Genomic DNA, 22429 nt, shown 5'->3' on the forward strand with positions numbered 1-22429 from the left:
TGCACAGGATGTTGTAGTTTTTCATGAAACTAATTAATTGGCAAAACACGTAGCACTGGGCTATTGTAAACTTAGACTACCTTTGTACTTAGTATTAAGGTGCCCGAAAACACATAAAATAGTGCCTCTTAGAATTTATTCCTGATTATACCAAAATGTTTCTATGAATCTACCACAACATCTGACTATTCCTGGATTTTAGTGTGTGTGTGTGTGTGTACAAACACACACACACACACACACACACACTTACTGCTTCCAGTTTATACTATGGATACTATTCATTATAACAGTCTTAAAAATTAAAGTATATCACCATGTAGCTAGATTTATGCCCAAATCTGAGAAAAGCAAGGCTTAAATATTCACGCCAATAGCTGGCAAGGAGTTAACTGCATGTGGCTGGGGCAGGGCGGTCCAGTGAAGAAGGCAATAGGAAAAGGATGCAATCAGCTTCTAGGCACTTTTAGAGGAAGTGCTGATACAAGAAGCCGCATAAGGAAAGGTGTGTAAGAGGAAATAAAAAGAATCTCTATGAAAATGGTAGGTGCTCTTTTTTCCTAGGTATGTGACATAGCCCAGATTATAGTTAAATAGTCAGGGGATGGCATATGCCCCTCTCTGCAATAGCACTGCAATTAAGAAAATTCAGTGTATCCTATGGAAAAGTACTAATTGTTCTCATTAGAAGAATGCATTACAGCATTTTGTCTAGATACCTGAAGTCAGGGCTTTTTTTTCCTCATAGAACTCTCAGAACGGAGTTCCGGCACCTTTTTTGGATGGAACCTTGTAGGGTAGGCAAGGCGGGTTGTATGACATGTGTGAGTTCTGACACCTTTTTCTTTTACAAAAAAAATATTCTGGCTAATTTATTGCAGAACCTGTCATGAGGGATGGAGTGAAAGACCACCTTTAAGTCAATAAAGGCAACAAAGGCCACTTTAGAAGTGGTAAAGTAGTTTTCGCTAAATGGTATAGATTTGGACATCACTCCTCCATAAAGCATCCTGATCTAAACCTTGTTTGTTCAGTAGCCAAGATAGTCTCTGAGTGCATCCAATCAATGGGTTAGAAATCTATAGTTTACTAACAAATATGGAGACTATTGGACTTCCATTAATTTATTGGAGCTTAAGGTCATGGCTGAATAATACATGCTTATTTTTCATCCACAGGCGTTGATCAATGGGCAGTTGTGGTACAGATGGGCAGATGACTGCTTTTGGCTTACTATTATTAGTTGGGGTAAGTAATCTTTAAACTTAGTGAAAATAACATTTTGATTTTATGCAATGAAATGCACAAATTATGGAGTAAAAAAAGAAGAAACTCTAGGTTAGAAGTTGTATAACCAAAATGTATTTGTGGCTGGCTTGATTCTGATATGGGCACCATTCCAGGAAAAAAAAAGTATACTGCACTGGAAATCATGTTAAACCAGATGTTTTACTTCTTATTATCAGGGACAATTTCGTGAAATGGTCACAATTGTGACATTTTGCTTGTAGCATGTAATTTTTTAGAAAGCAAAGTCTTCTTTCCTGTAGTTATCAGGAAAAAAAATCATTAATGCAAAATCTTATACGCTATTTTCTAAGCTCAAAGTAGTTTTGATAAGAATAAAATGATATTTAAATATCAAAATTTAAAAAATTACAAAGAAATAGCTGTTACTGCTTTTTTTTTTAAAAAAATCAAACATAAGGGTCTTTGGTGCTCTCTGAGCTTGGTTATTTTCTTGCAGACATTTCATTACCCAAACTAGGTGACATCATCGGTGCAAAATAAAATATTTTTTAAAAAAATGCTAATGCCTAACAGTGGTTTCATAGGAGTGTTAAAATGTATATACTGGTTATTTTAAAATTTGGAAGTATACATATTAAAAGTCAAATTTGAATATTGATTTGTTTATAAAGATGGAATGTAAAATTAATTAAGATCTATATAAGCTAAACATATATTGATAAATGTAATAAACATGTTTTTACTTAGCTGATATAATAAAAACTGTAATAGATTAAATATGAGATAATAGACATTAAGAGAAAAAGAGAGGAAATACTTGATGTTGAAACAAGAGAAAATTTGGTTACTAAATTTAAGATGTTTGGAAATTAATAGAAAATAAGAATGTTAATACTGCATTATCAATTATTTGATGTAAGATGGTGAGAAATAGAATATATCCAAATAGATAAGATGTATATTCTGAATATTAGACTTTGTGATAAATTGAGATAAAGGGAACTTTGGTTACTTAAAACTTGGAAATTATAAATATTAAATGTTAAAGTTGAAATTAAAAATCGGGAAAAACTAATTAGGACATTGTCTATAAAGACTGAATGTTAAAGTAATAAGGATATGTACAAGACAAAAATTATTGATAAATGTAAAAATGTCATTTTTATTTAATTGATTTAATAAGAATTGTATTAGTTTAAACAGGAGACAGTAAATACTAAGGGGAAAAGAGAAATTTAATGTAGTAGCTTGAGACTTGTACTAAAGATACTTGTATGTCATTGTATTATCGATTAACCCAGCTGCCACATTGCTTTTTAAATACTTAAATGTAAAACTAGAAAATCAATAAAACATTTTAAAAAATAAAAATGAATATACTAGTAAAACCCTCTTTCCTATAATTTTTAACTGGGAAAAGAGATGTACTACAGGGCAAAACGTTTTGAACCGAGGTATGTCAAATGGGCTAACTTACAGAATGCATTGAAAATCTGAGGCCCAAGAGTCCCGAGGCAAATTTTAGAAAACCTTTTATGACATAAAAATGATTGTAAAACAGCTTTTGATATAATACAAGATATCATAAAACATTTTACTATTCTGATGCTTTACTGTGCTATATAATTCAACATGGGCTATTTTTAACACAGATACATCTCTAGATGTATCCTAGCTTTTCCAGTGAAGGAAGTACATTAGAAGCGCTGTTATGGCTAAAGGCATTGAGGAGAGAGGAAATCTCTCTGAAAAGATGACCCAAAGGATCATGGTTGTCTAGTTGAATAATAAAAATTAGAATGCTTATTTATTTTATTCGGAGATAATAATCTAAAGATAGTCATTTTACTTTATTAAAATAACATTTAAAATCATATACAACAATTGATTGTAGATTTCATAGATTTTGATTTGCTCAGCTACATAAAACTGGATTTTTTTTGTCTAAGGAAGGTTATGAAGAATAGATATAAGGCATGAAACTCAGACATCAGACAAACCTTATCTATTTATATTTGAGTAAAGAATGGTTAATCAGAGATAATTCCTTTGTAAGTAGTACGTTGTTCCCTCAAGAAGTTTTAATTGCAAGAAACTGTTAATAGCAATTATTCTATATTATTTCAGAAAAGATGCATTTGTTGAACTCCTGTCATGTAGCAATTATTAGCATCAGAGAACCTCACTCTTATTATTAAACTGGTGGCACAAATCACTCTTCCTTTTTCAGGGTAAAGATAGTCTTGCAGTCTTTAAATGGCCTGGTACATTATTATTTCCAATAATATTAGTATAGTATAGATGAAACCTCTTCTTTCCTGATGCTATTTGTTCCTCTGGCAGGACTCCTCTTTCATGTAGATGCCTGGACTTACCACTATGGGGCCAAATCAGACCTAACCTGGGAAGATGCACGGAAATTTTGCCAGACCTGGTATACTGACCTGGTAGCAATCCAGAACAAAGAAGAAATTGCCTATCTCAATGAAGTCTTACCAAAACATTCAAAATACTATTGGATTGGGATCCGGAAAATAAACAACACCTGGACATGGGTAGGAACCAGAAAGGCCCTGACCAAAGAAGCAGAGAACTGGGCTTATCGGGAACCTAACAACAGGCACTCCAGCCAAGATTGTGTTGAGATTTATATTAAGAGGGACTTTGAAGTTGGAAAATGGAATGACGAGCCTTGTTGGAAGAAGAAGCGGGCACTGTGCTATAAAGGTAGTGAAATATTACATACTGAGTGACTTATAAGAGTTTCTGTATACTACTAGGCACTGTTTGCCTAATGTACCAGCTTGGGATTAGTTTGGGTATGATTAACCCAACTCAGTTTTCTGGAATTGTTTGATGTGTTGAACTATAAATTGACAGCACAAGTTGGGTTCCCCAAAAATGCTAGGTCAACATTTGCTTGGCTAAATCTGTGGTACAGTGTGTTACATGAATATAATCTTAACTAATGTTAGGCACAGGGACACTCTTAGCCACTATGTTATTTTAATACTAATTGTGAAGGCGAGAATACTCTTAGATTAGAGCAACTCTTGCCTCAGTTGAAGGAGCACTTCTTCCTCTGGGAGTGAAGTAGCCAATGGACAACTTGTTGAAGTTAACCTGTAAGGAAGTAAAAGGGTCCACTAAAGAGAACAAAAGCAATCAAGAGGATCTATGAGGAAAAGACTGCTTTTCAGAGGAAAAGACTACATCAGGAAAATAAACTTGATATAAAATTTACAGTGGGAGATAGGTAAAGCCTGGCACTGTCCATTTCTGGCAATGGGACAACTAACAGGTTAGCAGAGTTGGAAGGGATTTTGGAGGTCTTCTGGTCCTACCCTCTGCTCAGGTAGGAAACTCTAGACCATTTCAGACAAATGGCTGCCCAATCTCTTCTTAAAAATCTCCAGTGATACCGCAGCACAACTTCTGGAGACAACTTTTGTTCCACTGGTTAATTGAACTCACTGTCAGGAAATTTCTCCTTAGTTCTAGGTTGCTTCTCTCCTTGGTTAGTTTCCATCTGTTGATTTTTGTTCTGCTCTCAGGTCTTTGGAGAATAGGTTGACCCCCCCCCCTCTTTTTTGTGGCAGCCCCTCAGATATTGGAACACTGCTATCATGTGACCTCTGGTCCTTTTCATTAGACTAGACATACACAATTCCTGCAACCATTCTTTTTTAGCCTCCAGCCTACTAATCATCTTTGTTGCTCTTCTCTGCACTCTTTCCAGAGTCTCAACATCTTTTTTACATTGTGGTGACCAAAACGTGATGGAATATTCCAAGTGTGGTCTTACCAAGGAGTTATAAAGTGGTACTAATGCTTCATGTGATTTTGATTCTATCTCTCTGATAATGCAACCTAGGATTGTGTCGGCTTTTTTGGAGTCTGCCGCACACTACTGACTCATACTTAAGTGATTGTCCACTATGACTCCAAGTCCCTCTCACAGTTACTACTATTGAGCGAGGTACCACCTATTCTGCACCTGTGCATTTGGTTTTTCTTGCCTAAATAGAATAGAATAGAACTGGAAGGGGCCTTGGAGGTCTTCTATTCCAACCCCCAGCTTTACCAGGAGAACCTATACCATCTCAGACAAGTGACTGTCTAGTCTCTTCTTAAAAATCTCCAGTGATGGAGCACCCACAATTTCTGGGGGCAAGTTAGATATGCCCATAATTTCATTGGAAGTATTCTGGAATAGTAAGTCTGCCCCTTAACAATTACACCAAACAGTTCATGATAGACATAAGAAAATCAATATAATGCACATCCAAACTAAGTTGACCTTTTTTTTGACCTTCAAGAGAAATCTTACAATCTCTGCAGAAAATGCTAGCAATACTATCACATCACTAGCCATTCCATTTTCAATTAATTCCTGAATATATTTTGTCCAGTAGTCTTCAAAGCACTCTTTTTGATGTGCTTATATGGAATAGTTGCAAGGGAAGACTGATTTTTGAAATTGTTAGTAATTGGTAACAAACACATTGACAAGTCAACTTCACTCTATGAGGCAAGATTGAGATTGTAGGCAGGTTGCATCACTCAAATCTGTAAGCCCACTGAAGACTTTGCACTGGAAATTTATTTGAGGGTTTCTTCTGCGATAGGCCAGTAGAAATGGATCTTGAGGTGATGAGAAATGGATCTGGAGGTGACACTCTTCTAAAGAGAAAACAAATGCTCATGAGCATAGGTTAGGCTACTGGAATCCAATATTCATGTGCAACAGAAATGAGGGAGGAAAAGAAAGAGAAAGATTTATGAACTTTGAAGTGGATTTACTTGGGTTGAGTGTTATAATGCAATCAACAGAAAAAAGAGGAAATGTTCTATCATATCTCTAATATTGTTTGCCATTTGTTTTGCTGATCTCGGTCCCTGTTTTTAACAGCAGCTTGTCTCTCCTAGGAATTGAGCAAATATGTTGTATCCATTAATGAGCATTGTGTTGGAAATTATTTCTTAAAAGTAAACAATAAAATAGAAGGCATTTTTGAGTCAAAGAAGAAATTAACACTGAGGATTACCTGGAATGCATAATAAAAGATATATTGCATTTATTGAATGTATGATAAATTTGACATTTAAAGAAATTGAAGTGCTTAGCAAAAAAAATTCTAGATCCTACAAAGGTACTATAAAATACTGGTAGTACAAAGATGAAATTGATTTTTAATGTTAAGGTTTAAATAAGTGTATTCTTAGTATGAAAATTGTAGACCTAATTTGTCTATAATTTGGAGGTGCTTCTGACACAAATAAAGAAGCATGAAAATGGCTAGCAAGAGTTCAGTTGCAATGGAATTTTCTAAAGAATGTTCTTCAACAAAAACATACTGTTCTGAGAACAGAGAAATTATTGAGGGTTAAAAATAGTAACATACTTTATTTTTTGTGACAGCCAAGTCAAATATTGTTTTTCATACAGCACATTAATCTTTGATAGGTGCAAGACTAGCAGTTCCACAATCTGATGGGAATGAATGGAAATGAAACAAAAAATTGTCACATTTTGATTTTCAGATATTGCTAATTGAGAATGATTATTTTTATGGGTAAAGTACTGGTAATACATGCCAAAGTCCCATTTTTCCTAGTTTACCATCACTTTTGATATGTCAGCATTACAATGGATCCCATTTGTGAATGATCATATGTTGGATTGAATGCAAGAGAAATTGGTCATAAGATTATTTCCCAGTTTTATTGACATGGCTTTCTGTCCCAAAAGAATTTTTGTAATTGAAAGAAGCCAAAGTTTTAAATATCTAGTATGTTCATGACAAGAGACGGTTTGGTGTAGTGGCTAAGGCATCAAATTAGAGAGTGGGAGACTATGAATTGTAGTCCCTTCTTAGGCACAAAGCCAGTCGCTTTACCTCAGCCAGTGACCTTGAGTCAGTTGTTTTACCTCAGCCCTGGGAAGGAGGCAATGGGAAGCCATTTCTGAAAAACCTTGCTAAGAAAGCTCCAGGAACATGTCCAGGAATTGGGCATGGTTTAATGGAAGGAAAAAAAGAGTTCATTACATAATTCTAATCCAATTTTATTTTTATGCAGCTTCTTGTCAACCTTCCTCCTGCAATGAACGTAGTGAATGTGTGGAGACCATCGGGAACTACACCTGTCAATGCTACCCTGGTTTTTATGGCCCTTGGTGTGAAAATGGTGAGTCAGTTGGAACCAATGAAATTTTCCTCCTGTTGTGATTAGATGTTGTAGAGGCAGCGACCATAAGGGGAGGAGGCATGTTCTCAGCAAGAATAACAAAATTAAGTATTCTGGTTTCCATGACACGGTACTGATACAATCAATGTGATTCCCTCATGCAAGAGCAAACTACATGAAAAATGGCACGTCTGCTTTGGTCCTCGGTCTTTGAAGCATTACAAGCATTCTATTTCAGCTCTATTATTTTCTCTGGGGGAATAGGCTGAACAGTCTCCCAGTTATTTTTCCAAGAAGACCTTGGTCACAAAGGAAGAAAATGTTTTCTCTTTTGTGAGTGGGAACTCATACGTTGTGATTTTTGTTTATTGTTGATGAAACCTAATTGATTTTATCTGAAACAATATTTAAAGGAATTCACTGTGCTAACATTCTGTAAAACACTGCAAGGAAAGCATCAGGAAAGCTGCATCGGTTACATCACAGGGATGGAGCATGGATTCCTATGGTTATTACTGAATAAGCAGTTGAATTTCTCTGTAGAGATCTTTAAATATGATAATACATCAGAACTTTAAATTATTCAATGTAACAACATCTGTTTTTCTGTTATTTGCAAGCATAATGAAAAATATCAGCGACTTAAAGAAATAGTCTAGCAACACACTGAAAACAACAGGACAAGGTAGAGTTTATAACATGGGTAGGCAACCATGGCTCTTTTATGACTCGTTGACTTCAATTCATGCTGGCTCAGGAATTCTGGTAGTTGAAGTCCACGAGTCATAAAAGAGCCAAGGTTGCCTACCCCTGGCTTAGAGTAAAGGCTTGTCAAGAAGTGTCCTAAGATATTTTAAATCATAAGTGGTCTTTCTTTCAGCAATTTTATTTAACAGAGAAAGTGATGAACCCACGTTTTCAAGAAAATTAAATCTCTTGCTATTAAAATAATTGTCATACTCTTTTGGGAGCTTTTAAAAGAGTTGAGGTTTTGTGTTAATGAACAGTTTAGATGCCACACCCTTGAATTCAGCAGAATTCAAGAACTTCCCTCCCTCTGTTGCAATACAGGAAAAACAGTTTTGTCAGTGATGATGATGGCTTAACGTTATCTTTTCATGTCTTTGTTTAGTTGTAAAATGCAACCTGTTTGGCCCTCTCCATCAGGCCCTGCTCATGAATTGCACTCATCCGTTGGAGCAGTTCAGTTACAGATCTCATTGCAGCTTCAGGTGTGACAAAGGTTTTACAATAACTGGCCCAGTCAACTTGCAATGTTTGTCATCTGGGCAATGGACAGCAGAAGTACCTCAGTGTGCAGGTATGACCCAACATGATTGGTGCCAAGCGTTGGCATAATGGATCCTTGCCAAGGCCATACATTGGTAATAGGTTAGCTGAGTAAAAATGGAAGGAGGCTTTTACAACCCTGCTGTCTTTGGGATTCAAGTACAATTCTAATCTAACAATTATCCTTGGTATTTTATTATTTAGAAAAGAAGTAGGGATGAACACAAAGTTTATCCAGATTGTATTTTAATGTGAAAATTTAAAAATCCGTATTTCTCAAACTACTATGTAAACTAAATTGCTGCTGTCTGTACTCCTCTGAATTTGGTATTAAGCTATAAATAGAAACAGCTCTGTGAATATAATGCATTAGATAGGGCCATTTAGTTATCATAACTGATTTAAAAGGAAAAGCTGTATATAAAGACACATGTAATAGAAGAAATATATTGACCATGTAACTTGATTTTGATGTAGGCCTTAAAAATTACACATAATGCATATATGAAATAAAACTTTCTTAAAATAATTACTATTTATTTCACATTTTCATTTTCCACCAATTTTGCATTCATCTTTAGTTCCTGTTTTTCTGGCCCAGAATGCCAGTGTTTTTTTTTAACCATGGGCTATAGAGCCTTGGTGGAGCAGTGGGCTAATGCCTCCTTAAGTAACACCAGCTGCTTGCAATTAGTGCAGGTTCGCATCCCACCAGGCTCAAGGTTGACTCAGCCTTCCATCCTTCCCAGGTAGGTAAAATGAGGACCCAGATTGTTGGGGGCAATTAAGCTGACTTTGTAATAATGCCGCTTGGGGGTGTGTGTGTGAAAGCCCTAATAAGCAGGCATATACATAGAATGAAGGCTACTGCTAAGCTTGTAAGCCGCCCTGAGTCTTCGGAGAAGGGCGGGATATAAATGGAATTAAAATAAAATAAAAAATAAAATAAATGTGTGAGAAATCCAGTGTTAACTGTTTATTACTGGATTCTGTAAAATTCAACAGCTTGCAGCTTCATTAGTGACAACAATAAGAAATAATTATAATTATACAACTATACTTTTGTGTGTAATATACTAAATATACTTCTACAGACTAATATTTTATAAAATAACAACATATGTGTAAAATGTGCTAAAAATAAGTGCTCTGTATATTTCAGTTTTGTCTCAAATTTTCTGTGTTTTCTAAAAATGATATTTCATCATTCAGATTTTCCAAAACGTTTTCATCTCTTGTGGTGTTATAAAGCATTGTACCTGATTTCTTTCTTTCCTGCCCTTAGCTGTCCAGTGCCAGCCATTAAATACCCCTGTACATGGAAACTTCAGCTGCATTCATATCCATGGGGAATTTCGTTACCAGTCTAGGTGCAACTTTAAATGCCAGGAAGGCTTTCAGATCAATGGAGCAGGGACCACTATATGCGAAGCATCTGGAACATGGAGCGCATCAGAGCCAATCTGCCAAGGTTTGGGGCTTTCTGTTTCTCCTTAATCTCCATTTCAGGATTCTGGTGTTAGGGATGAGAACTGAGTAATATTTAGCAGGCATAGCAAGATGATCAGTCAGACCTTCTGACTGATTTACTGTTCTCATTGTTACAAAATGCACAAGTTGTTCTGATGTCAGGCTCCAAAAGACAAGAAAGACATGTTGCAATTGTTTTAGAACCTGGAGGCTAGAAATACACGGCATTATGCTGTGGTGTTATAGACAAATAGTGGGTATATTAAGTTTGGAAAAGATTCTTTCAATAGCGCAGGCCTATGCTTTGAGAGCTTGTCAATCCGATGGTTGGCAGTTTGGCGGGTCAAATCCTGAGTGCTGCATAACAGAGTGAGCGCCTGTTACTTGTCCCAGCTTCTGCCAACCTAGCAGTTCGAAAGCACATAAAAAAATGCAAGTAGAAAAATAGGGACCACTACGGTGGGAACGTAACAGCGTTCCATGCACCTTTGGCGTCTAGTCATGCCAGCCACATGACCACGGAAGACGTCCTCGGACAAGCGCTGGCTCTTCGGCTTTGAAACAGAGATGAGCACCGGCCCCTAGAGTTGGAAACGACTAACACGCATGTGCGGGGAAACCTTTACATTTACCTTTATGCTTTGAGAAGTCAAGGTGCAATAATTTTTACTTTCAGGAAAATGGTTGGCTAGCATAGAATTAAGTTAGATTAAAAATATGTTAATTTGTTTCATGAAGACCTTTTACAAATGCTGGGTTCATTGAGAAATTGTCATGCTGGTATGAGGGAAGGCTAGGAACTTTGGGAAATGTAGTAATAATTAACTGTTCCCATTTACTACATAATCAGATGAAAGTATTATCTTTTGCACAGTCTTTTTAAGCATGTTTTGTTGGTATGTATTCTGCGTATTCTAATTGCATTTACATTCTTTCTTATTATTATTTTTAGTTAAGCAATGTCAGTCAATTCAGCCACCTGCAAGAGGAACGATGGATTGTGTAAACCCAATTGGTTATTATAGTTACAACTCCACTTGCAGCTTTGCTTGTGAAGTGGGCTTTGAACTTAGTGATTCCCAGCCTTTGATTTGCCGTGCATCTGGTCAGTGGACTTCTTCTGTACCAACATGTCAAGGTATGGTATCTAATGCAATTGTATGGGTCTTTTCTGAAATCTGATGTCTAAATTTCTGTTTAGTCTATTTATTCATAACTTGGGTTATGTCTGAAGACTTTTAGAAGGTGCATGCAAATCAATGAATTTAGATTGGTCATGAATAATTGCTCTCAGTGATTTCAATAGATTTCAGTAGATATAATTGAAGTACAACAGAGATTCAGTTAACCCATTCTTGTTTAGAATTAAACAAACCCTAGCTCCTATTACACTTTAATATTAAGAATTCACAGATTACAATTCACTTAAAGTTTATTAGCCTTCTGCAGCTATTTACATCAGGCATGTGAAACTGCCGGCCTGTGGGCTGGATGCGTCATGCCAAAACTGTGCCCACCCCATTGCCAGCAATGGGGAAAAAGTCACAATACATCGCGCGATGTCATGTGACGTTGTGAGTTTGACATACCTGATTTACATTATAGTTAAAAGGTGGAACTGATGTTGTGAACTAATTGGTGAGAAGGAGAAGACCAACAACAACTGACTTATTACTAAACCTAAAAAAAAAATCATGTTTGTTTTTAAGAAAATCCAGGACTCACTAGCACAAGTATTTAAAATGTACAGAGGTTGGTTATTTGAATAAAATGACATCAGTTTTAAATCAAGTCCTTCCAATTACATATAGAATATGAGTATCTTCCTGTGATAGGATTGATTTAAAGTGCAAATGACTTGGCTGAAAGGCAAGGAATCAGAAAGCACCTGGTGGCACCCTTTCTGACTAACCAATTCTAGTAAAATGAATACCTTTTTATGAGCTACACTCACTTCAAATACATAAAGGGCCTAAAATAATGTAGAATTTAAACTGGGGTGAACAGGGATGGGGTGGGGAGAAGTGAATACAGGTTGGATGTGCAGGTGCAAGTTAGAACTTGCTCATGAAAGCTTATACCTTTGTTCTGTCCTTATTACACGTTACTCTGCGTGCAGCTTGACATGCAGCTAAACCCACCTATCCTCCAATAAAACAGACCATGTACATAGATCTGAATGCTTTATTAAAGGAACACAATGGTGAAACTGGGAAAAATAGAAATACATACAGTAAGAACCCAAATACAAAATTAGCAGTACTGAGTTGCTGGTGAGAGCTGCTGGTGAACATAACAATTAACAAATAAAGATAAATCTAAATCTCACCAGCGATGCTGTGTGTACGGGATGTGGATTTGTCCTCAGGTGACAGTGTGCTATGTGTTGTGTGTGTGTGTGTGTGTGTGTGTGTGTGTGTGTGTGTGTGTGTGTGTAATTCTTTGGTTGATGGAGGATCCATTTTGCTATCATGTGACTCATCTTAACCTCTAGATGAAACAATGTAACTAGGGACAGTATATGAGTGTATAAATAAACAAATAAGCAGTAACTTTTCCAGGCCATCTTCAATGCTCTTTAAACCTGTTATCTATATTCATCCTGACTGACTTTTCTGCTCCCCTCCTTAGCTATTCAGTGCCAGTCACTAGAGGCATCTGCTCATGGAAATACCACCTGTGTTCATCTCCACGGGGAATTTCGGTACCAATCCAGCTGCACTTTTCTTTGCACCAAGGGTTTTCGGTTACTTGGAGAAGAAGTCACTGAGTGTACAGCTTCTGGAAAATGGACAGCCCCAGCCCCAGTGTGCCAAGGTTGGGAGTTTCCTCTTAAGGCTCTTCTTGCCCATGTAGAAATTATTTTGAAAAAGAGAAACAACTCATCTTTCAACATTTAGGAAAAGGAATGGATTCTCGTTTAACCCTTAGCAATTGCACTGAAGGGAAGAAAAAAAAGTAGGAAACCAAGAAAGAGGTAGGAAGGGGATTCTTGTGAACAGAATTTTTATTACAGGAAGGATACTGATAGGAATTACAGATAGGAGTCTTGTGTGTGCTGCATAGTGTAACACTCCCCATGTGTCCAAATAGTGACATGTCCAAAATATGCTACACTGTCTATATCATACTTTGACCTTTCACACCATGCAAGTTTACTACCTCAGTAAATAACAGCTAGCTGTTTAAAGACAGATTTGAAAAATAAGTTAGAATTGTTATAGGTTGATTCTCAGCATTCCCCCTTCTTCCAGTAATTTATTAGAATAAGCAAGGCTCTCTTTGCTTAAGGTATTGGAAATAATAGTCCTTGCAACCTGATACCAGGAGCTGATATATCTTCAGGGAGAGTGGAGGCAGTGGTGGGATTCAGCCGGTTCACACTTGTTCGGCAGAACCGATACCTAATTTTTTGTTGAATTCGGCGAACCAGTTAGGATAAATCTGTGAGGTGTGTCGCACCAATGATGATGTCAATGCGACATGCATCGTGCCGGTGACGACAACAATGTGTTGATGACAAATATGCGAGGTACATCGCACCAGTGATGATGATGAATGGAACTAGTTGTTTAATTATTTGAATCCCACCACTGATCAGAGGTGACCCAGCTGACTCCCCCACAATTTTTGGGGTGGTGAAAGCATTTCTACCTTAGCTAATGATCATCAACTGGTAGTCAATACATATCCTTGAGCTCATTTTTATGCATAACAGGAGAGGGCAAATGACTAGTCTAGTAGTTGAAAAGTTTTTGATTTTTGGTAATTAAAAAAAACCTCTTCTTGAATGATTATCAGATCAAAATGGTATTGTCAGGCCCCAAAGAGATGTATCCTCAGTTATTTTAGCTTTGTAGCTTTCTTTGTTGCCTGCCATTCTGTTGGGAGGAGGGAGCCTTTGGGGATGCTTTGCACTGTCTGCTTTGTTGCCTTGTTGCCCTTCCGCCAGGGGGATGGAATGTCTCACCCTTATCGGAGAGACAGTTTATGCTTAGAGCCAGAAGAAATCGAAAGTGAAAGAGGCCTTGAAGAGTCCACCAAAAAAAAATCAGTTACCAAAACACGATGCCACCTGTGGATTGGCTGGGATTCAAATGAATACTGGGAGGAGTATTGAATGCTACTTTTATTATAAATATTTTATTAATTTTCTATTTTTATAAACAAGTGCTTAATAGACAACGTGTTGACTGGGTCCATTAATAATTCTGTGGTACATATAAGCTTCTTCAAACTAAATCCAATATTACACCATCCAATGCCTCCTCTCTTTTTTCAGTAATACATTAAGCAAATACAATTCTTATTGTTATTAATAGATATACAGTTGAATATCAGTATTTATTATAGTTTTCTAATAATATCAATGATATCAGTTTAAAATATCTTTTCTAACCAAAACATATCTTAATTGCATTTGCACTCAATATCCATTTATTCAGTCAGTATCCTATTTTCACTTTTTGTTTCAGTTTTAATTTCCTATCTATATTTGAAATACCGCAATCATTTATAGTTTTAAAACAAGTTATATTTGGCTAACCAAAAGCTTCCCTTATTCAAACTTCTTAGCATTTTCTTATTTCCCTTTTCATGCCAAAATATGATATTATCTATCTAGTTGTAATAATATTTCTATTTCTAGCAATCTATTCTTAACCATATTCAAACATCTAATTGATAATATAATATCCCCTCTAATAGATCAAAGCTTCTGTTTTCTTCAGTCTTACTCTAGCTTTCTTCCTTTGCCAACTAACTTTCCAAGTCAGTGCATTTTGATCATCAAATAATTATTCCTCTATTTTGGTGCATATTATTTGGAGCAAAAGAAACAATTTAGTTACAGTATTTTTGGAAGACCCAGTCCATTGATATTCATTAAACAGCCTCCCTCCTTCTCCAGTTCCCCACAGTTCTGGTAACAGCTGTATCTTCCATTCCATCGGCTTTCCTTCCTTATCCTCCAGTATCCTCTGAAATCTTGGTTGATAAAATGTCTTTTCCATTTCCAGTATTATTGTTACATCGTCTAATTCTTCATTTGTCTGAGTCTGGCCATTAGTTTTTCCTTTTTTCCCTTTTCCTTTTTTTCCCTTATTTGGGTCAGCTTTCTCTAATTTTCCTTCTACTTTCTGGGTTGCTAGTTCCTTCTCTGTGGTTATTTTCTGAGTTTGTAGATTTAAATTAGAAAATTTAAATTATCTCCTTTGTGTTAGTTTTAATCTCATCACGAGCTAAGGCAATTGTTTCTTGTATTAATTTCAACATGGAGAGAATTTTTTTCTGTGATTCATCAGTATTTTCTTGGTGGTATGTCAAACTAAGGCTTCTGGAGGCAAAGGTTAAGGATGGATTTTTTACCATTTAGAGCCAAATATGGAACATTCATTTTATTTTTTGTAAATGGCCTTTATAGAAATCTGTTTGAAAACTTAGGAAGTTTCAGTTAATTATTATTGGAGCTCCAGATTGTCCAACCAACTTATCAATCCTTTCTTAAACCTTCCCTAAGCAAATATAAGTAAAATTCATTTTTTCTGTCCAATGAGAAATATATCCTTTCTACCCAGGCAGAAGAAAGAACCTTTAAAAATTGTTTATTAGTCAAGATTTATAATCGAAAATGTTCTATCATATCAGGCAATAGTGTATATTTCTTCACCAGGAAAGTAGTTCCACAATACAGTTCTGAAAGTCAGTATTTGCATTCGTAGTTCAGACAGGCCAATTTTAGAATAGTTTAATGTCTCTGCCACACAGATAAGCAGCCCCCAAGCCTGGTCCACTGCCAGCATCATCAGAGTAAATGCTAGGGGGTGGGGAGTTTGTTTATAAACCTTGATGACTCAATACCCTGCCCATTGATCGTAAGATCAGGAATGACCCCTCAAACATTCCAGTCAACCGAATACGGACGAGACAGGGAGAGAAGATGCCGCAATGCACGTGCATTCCTACGCGTGAGGAGCAACCTGCTGAAAGTGGATGGCACAACAAGACAGAGAATGATCCAGCAGCCACTCTGACCCACTGCATGTGGACGAGGCAGGGGGAATGGCACCACAGCATCTGCACACACCCACGTGCGATGAACGATCGGAGGAGACGAGATCGGCAGGATTGAATGGCAGAAGGCGTAAACAATGGACAGATGCACTAGGGAAGGAAAGGGGGAATGGTAATGGAGGGGCGTATACAACGCCAGCTCAGGACACACAGCCTATGATGACAGCAGAAGGGGGGCATTTGGAAGATGGATTAATAATAGCATCACATGGCTGGATGCAAGGAGGACGGGTTGAGAAGATAGAAAAGGCAGGAGAGGAGGCACAACAATGAAGGGTAGGACTGAGGGCAAAGAAGGTAGGAGGGGCAAAGAAAGGAAAAACAGAAAGAAAGAAAGTAATAGGACTGGAACACGCGCAAGGAGAAGTGGGACAGCTAGGACAATTATGGTTAATTAGGACATGCAGCTCTATTACACAATCAATGGGCAGGGCACTGAGTTAACAAGGTTTATTAACAAACTCCCCACCCCCTAGCATTTACTCTAATGACGCTGGCAGTGGACCAGTGAAAGCTAAGGTTGTTTTAGGTTTATAAATAGTTGTTTTTATTGTTTTTCTATTTTAGCAATAAACAGCTGTTTGATATTCTTCCCAGAGTTCGAGAATTTCATACTGCTATACAGATATGTCCGGGATTTGTGTTTTTATAATTATTAGGAATATATATCTCTATCTCTATCTCTATCTCTATCTCTATATCTATCTATCTATCTATCTATCTATCTATCTATCTATCTATCTATCTATCTATGCCTTGAAGACACGAGTCTTGGGTATATTCATGTTTAAAAACTAAAACCCAGATCACCAAGACTGAAAATTTTTATTTAAAACTTAGCTTCCGTCAGCCAGGATTGAGAATCAGGTTCTTATAATCTCTCTAATGCCAATCGTTTAGCCAACGAGCGTGTTATGGGTCTGACCACAAGGGGGCAGGAGCCAGGTTTTAGTTTTTAAGCATGAATATACCTGAGACTCGTATCTTCAAGACTATTCTTTTCTTTTCCTGAGGGAGTGGGGCAGAAATTCCCCTTCCCTTTCTCATCAGGGGGAGTGCTTTGGGCAGTTTTTCAGGAAGAGGTCTTAAAATTATAAAGAGAGGATCAGGTCTCACCCAGCTTCATCCACGTTGCTGTAATGTTGCTTGTTGGTGCTTATTGTCTTCCGCTGTCAGCAGTTTAGGATTGGCTACACCTCAGGTTTGGAAGGCTTCCTCAGATCACACAGGAGGGCTGCTGCCCCCCCCCATGATCAGTGAGGGTCCCCTCCTTACTTGTCGCCTCTACAGGGTGACTTTCGACCCTTTCCAGGGTCCCCCAGCAGGATGAAATCAGACGCAAAAGATGGAGCCCCATCTTCCTGCATCCGTTTCTCTGTGATGTCAAAACTGGAAGCCTGAATGCTACTTTTAATATATCGCTTTGTGGGTTTTTCTCTCAGATCTCGCCTTGATTCCCTACTGTCACTAGCCCCTAATAAAAGTTTCCTTTTGAGATAATGATTGTTTCAAGAGTTTTGCTTTCTTGGGTGGCTTAGCTGAGGTAGGTCCTTACAGGTATCTGAATTTTATGATAGAATAGTATGTTTTTATACATATGCTTACATGTCTTACAGCCCCTCTTATTTCCTTCTCTATGTACCATGACTGTGTCCCAGGCTTCACCGTGTGTCTGTATCTTTCCCAACATGGCTGAAGTGATGCTGTATTGTGTAAAATTCAGCAGCTTGCAGTTCCATTTGTGACAAACATAAAATATATATTTTAATAATAAAGTTATACTTTTCTATGTTATAGGCTAAATATACTTCTGTGAAATAATATTTTATAGAGTAAGGCCATAATATATGTGCTAAATGTGCTAAAAATAAGTTCTTTGTATAATTCTGTTTTGTCTCCAGTTTTCTAAAAAATAATTGTTCATCATTCAAATTTTCCAGAACGTTTACATCTCTTGTGGTGTTATAAAGCATTGTACCTGATTTCTTTCTTTCTTGCCCTTAGCTGTCCAGTGCCAGCCATTAAATATCCCTGTACATGGAAACTTCAGCTGCATTCATATCCATGGGGAATTTCGTTACCAGTCTAGGTGCAACTTTAAATGCCAGAAAGGCTTTCAGATCAATGGAGCAGGGACCACTATATGCGAAGCATCTGGAACATGGAGCGCGTCAGAGCCAATCTGCCAAGGTTTGGGGCTTTCTGTTTCTCCTTAATCTCCATTTCAGGATTCTGGTGTTAGGGATGAGAACTGAATAATATTTAGCAGGCATAGCAAGATGAGGACTGATTTACTATGTTCCCATTGTTACAAAATGCACAAGTTGTCATAACAATGCCAATACTGTACACTATATTAGTAATAGCATACTTCTCCCATGCATTGGAGTGTGATGCAGATAATCTCTTTTGAAAGAAAAAGCTCGACTCCGAAACAGCAATTTTCAGAGTTCCAGGCTATTCCATAATGCTTCTCCCTTCCAAAAAAGATGCTCCTCCTGTAACATCATTTCAAAGGTGTTCACTTCCTCACCCTCTCATTCGATTTTACTTCTTCTCTCTGGTCAGAACATACTGGCCACTTAACCACTCTTGCATTTTGCACACCAGTTAGGGATACTGCTAAGTCATTTTGTTCTCTTTGTATGAGGAAATGTTTTTTGTTTGTTTATGTCCATGACATCTGTTCAGGAGGGGAAAGCTGTGGTTAGGCAGCAGTTATAGACTGGTCTGCTCAGAAAGAGTTATGGCAATCATGAATTTATTGGCCTCATCAACAAACCTCCCAGCATTTCCCAACCACTAGACAGGACACAATGTTATAAAAGTAACCAAAAGTTAAACACATCCAAAAATTAATAATCCAAGCACAGGCAAGGACATACACAGATATTCAGTTTGTGAGGCTTGACGTGGTTATCTAAATAGCTATTGTTTGCTCTTAAGACTAACATCAAAAATATACATGGTCTGGAAAGCTATTGCTAATCTATACAGTTAACCCATTTTCATACTATGTTCATGCATTTAGAAGATTTAATTGCAGACTTCCTATGTCTTTAGCAGCAGTCTGATAAATAAAAATTCATTAGCTGATATTTTTTAACCTACAGCCATTTGAACTTGTGACAATGCTGAAAGAAGTGATTACATTCAGGTCTTACATTTGCAACCATTGCAGCATCCCCATGTTCACATGATCAAAATTCAAGGGCTTGGCAATGGCATGTATGTATGAAGATTGCAGCGTCCCATGGTTCCATGATCACTGTTAATGACCTTACCAGGAGGCTTCAAACAAATCACGTCAATGGGAAAAGCCAGATTTGCTTAATGACCATGTGTGTTTTTTTAAATAACCACAGCAAAAAGGTTGTAAAATTGGGTGTAACTCACCAACTGCATCACAAAAATGGAGCTTTTCCACCTAGTTGTTAAAAGCTAGATTTGGAAAACAAGTTAAATTATTATAGGTTGATTCTCAGTATCCTCCTTTCTTCCAGTTGCTCATTAGAATAAACAGGGCTCTGTTTGCTAGTTTTAGAAATAATAGTCCTGGTAACCTCATCCTAGAACCTGATATTTATTAGTTTGTTTGTTTGTTAAATTTATATGCTACTCATCTCAGTGCCAAGCAACTCTGGGCAGCTTATAAACATCAAAAAAACAAAGATAGAAAACCTTAAAATCTTAAATAGAGATTAAATAAATTAATAAAATAGAATACTATGGGGTGGAAGTGGGATCTTCTTCTTAGTCCAGTAACCACCTGCAGCATGGAATGCCCCTATGAGAAACGCAAGCTAGTTAGATTTTTAAGGTTCTTAATGAAGACTAAGAGAGTGGGGCAGTTCTCACCCCAAGGGGCACAATGTTCCAGAGGACAGGGGCCATAGCAAAAAAGGTCCTTCTCTTAAATCCCGCCAGCTGGAATTCCTTGACCAATGGGGTCGGCAGCATGCCCCTTCTGACAGAACAAGTGGGGTGGGCCAATCCCATTGGGTGAGACAGTTCCTCAAGTAGCCTGGACCCATGCCATAAAGGGCTAGAGTCTTCAGGGAAGACCAGAGGTGACCCAGTTGACTTCCATTTGTGTGTGGGGGGTGTGTGTGTGGAGTTGGTGAAAGTATTTCTGTCTTAGCTAATGATCATTAACTGGTAGCCAACACATACCCTTGGGCTCATTTCTATGCATATTTAATTTAATTTAATTTTAATTTATTAATATTTCTATACCGCCCTTCTCCCGAAGGACTCAGGGCGGTGTACAGGGCAAGAATAAAACACAAAGCTACAAAAATTAAAAAGTAATTAAATACATGCCCAACAGGAGAAGGCAACTAACTAGTCTAGTAATTGAAAACTTTTGGGTAATTAGAAAAATATCTTCTTGAAGAACATCAGATCAAAATGATTGAAGGCCTACAATAGAACACTATGTTTTTATACATGTATTTACATGTCTTACAGCCCCTCTTGCTTCCTTCTCTGCATACTATGACTAAGTTCTCAGGCTTCTCTATATGTCTGTATCTTTCCCTTCACAAAGGTAGAAGAATGAGTGGTGGATACAATAATGCTTTCCTTCTTTTGCCATCACATTAGGGCTGCCATTAAGCTGCACCGCAACCTACTTGCCACTGGCAGCCTGCCATAGAAAAGAGGGGAAGGGAACTGCGGGTGATATTAAGCTGGATCTGCAGTAGCAATCTACCCAGAGAAAGCCATCTACCTAGATTGTGCAAACATGTCCCTCCCTGGGAAGAACCTGGGGGAGAAGAAGGGGATCAGGCCAAAAGGAGAGCACGAGGCCTCGGGAACCGAGCAGGGGGCCCAGGCCAACCAGATGGAGCTCAGTGCCTGCCCGAAGGGAGTGCCTCCCTCCACAGCACCAGAGGAGCGGAGGAAGGATTCCCCCTGAGGAGAAAGGGCCCCCTCCAAGTTTTAATGTCACCCAAGGGAGACAGAGGTGAACTCAACAAGCCGTGAAGTGGGACAACCCCACAGTCCAAGGTCATCTGGCTGCAGTGCCTGACCCAGCACTTGACCACTTGAGAGGAAGTTTCCAGGACTTGGGAATGCATAACTGGTCAGCCCAGGGGGAATAATCCCTTGCTTCAGGGATATCTGCAGTGATGGCTGCAGCATCCATTGCAACTGCACCAGTGCCTTTTAGAGAAAAGAAAGATGGCTTTCTGAGATTGTGTGTTGATCCCTGGGGGGCTAAATGCTATTTGCATAGAGAATGCATACCCCCTGCTGCTAATGAGAATGGCCAAGGGGAGAAAATTCAAGAAATTGGACCTGAGGGAAGCTTATTACCAGGTGTGGATTAAGAAGGGGGATGAGTGGAAGACTCTTTTAATTGTCTCCTGGGCTGTTTCCAGTTCTGGGTCCTCCCTTTTGGACCCAGGGAGCCCTGGCAGTGTTCATGCAGCTGATAAATGAGGTTTTGCATGAACATTTATATAAAGGAATTTTGGTTCTTTATTTTATTTATTTATTTATTTTATTACATTTATATACCGCCCTTTCCCGAAGGACTCAGGGCGGTTTACAGGGTAATTAAAAACCAGATACAAAAGTTAAAAACAAGTTTAAAAAAATTACATTTGTCCCTGTATAAATAAAACCTGTTAAAATAAGATTAATCCTCAGCCTGGGCCAGAGAGCTCAAAGAGCCAGGTCTTCAGGCCCCAGCGGAATGAACGGAGGTCGGGGGCAGTCCTCAGCTCCACTGGCAGCTGGTTCCAAAGGGCAGGCGCCCCCACTGAGAAGGCCCTATCCCTGGGTGTCGTCCGCCGGCAATCTCTTACCGGTGGCACCCTGAGAAGACCCTCCCTGTGGGAGCGCACTGGACGAAGGGAACTTGATGCCGGCAGCAGGTGTTCCCTCAGATATCCTGGACCCAAGCCATGTAGGGCTTTATAGGTCATCACCAGCACCTTGAATCTCACCCGGAGGGCAACCGGAAGCCAATGCAGCTCGCGGAGTAGAGGTGTTACATGGGAGTATCGGGAGACCCCCATCACAACTCACGCGGCCGCATTTTGCACCAGCTGAAGCCTCTGAGTGGTCCTCAAGGGCAGCCCCATGTAGAGAGCGTTGCAGTAGTCTAAACGGGAGGTCACGAGCGCATGAGTAACTGTTCTTCCCG

At 38.3% G+C, this 22429-nt stretch overlaps 1 protein-coding gene across 5 annotated transcripts in view; it reads left to right on the forward strand.

Moving 5' to 3' along the window:
• Positions 1-451: 451 nt before the first annotated feature.
• Positions 452-22429, forward strand: part of LOC310638396 (P-selectin-like) — a 37073-nt gene continuing 15095 nt past the window's right edge. For 3 of the 5 annotated variants that reach the window (XM_083359454.1, XM_083359455.1, XM_083359458.1), the window contains exons 1-9: positions 453-543; positions 1179-1248; positions 3595-3978; positions 7333-7440; positions 8573-8761; positions 10016-10201; positions 11153-11338; positions 12832-13017; positions 18277-18462. In XM_083359454.1, the coding sequence (XP_083215580.1) occupies positions 535-543; positions 1179-1248; positions 3595-3978; positions 7333-7440; positions 8573-8761; positions 10016-10201; positions 11153-11338; positions 12832-13017; positions 18277-18462 (1504 nt within the window). In that variant the 5' untranslated portion in view covers positions 453-534. Of the gene's footprint in view, positions 544-1178; positions 1249-3594; positions 3979-7332; positions 7441-8572; positions 8762-10015; positions 10202-11152; positions 11339-12831; positions 13018-18276; positions 18463-22429 lie in introns of those variants that run through there. The other 2 variants (XM_083359456.1, XM_083359457.1) reach the window with 2 other exon arrangements.

Source organism: Vipera ursinii, assembly GCF_947247035.1.
Source record: "Vipera ursinii genome assembly, chromosome: 3".
NCBI lineage: Eukaryota > Metazoa > Chordata > Lepidosauria > Squamata > Viperidae > Vipera > Vipera ursinii.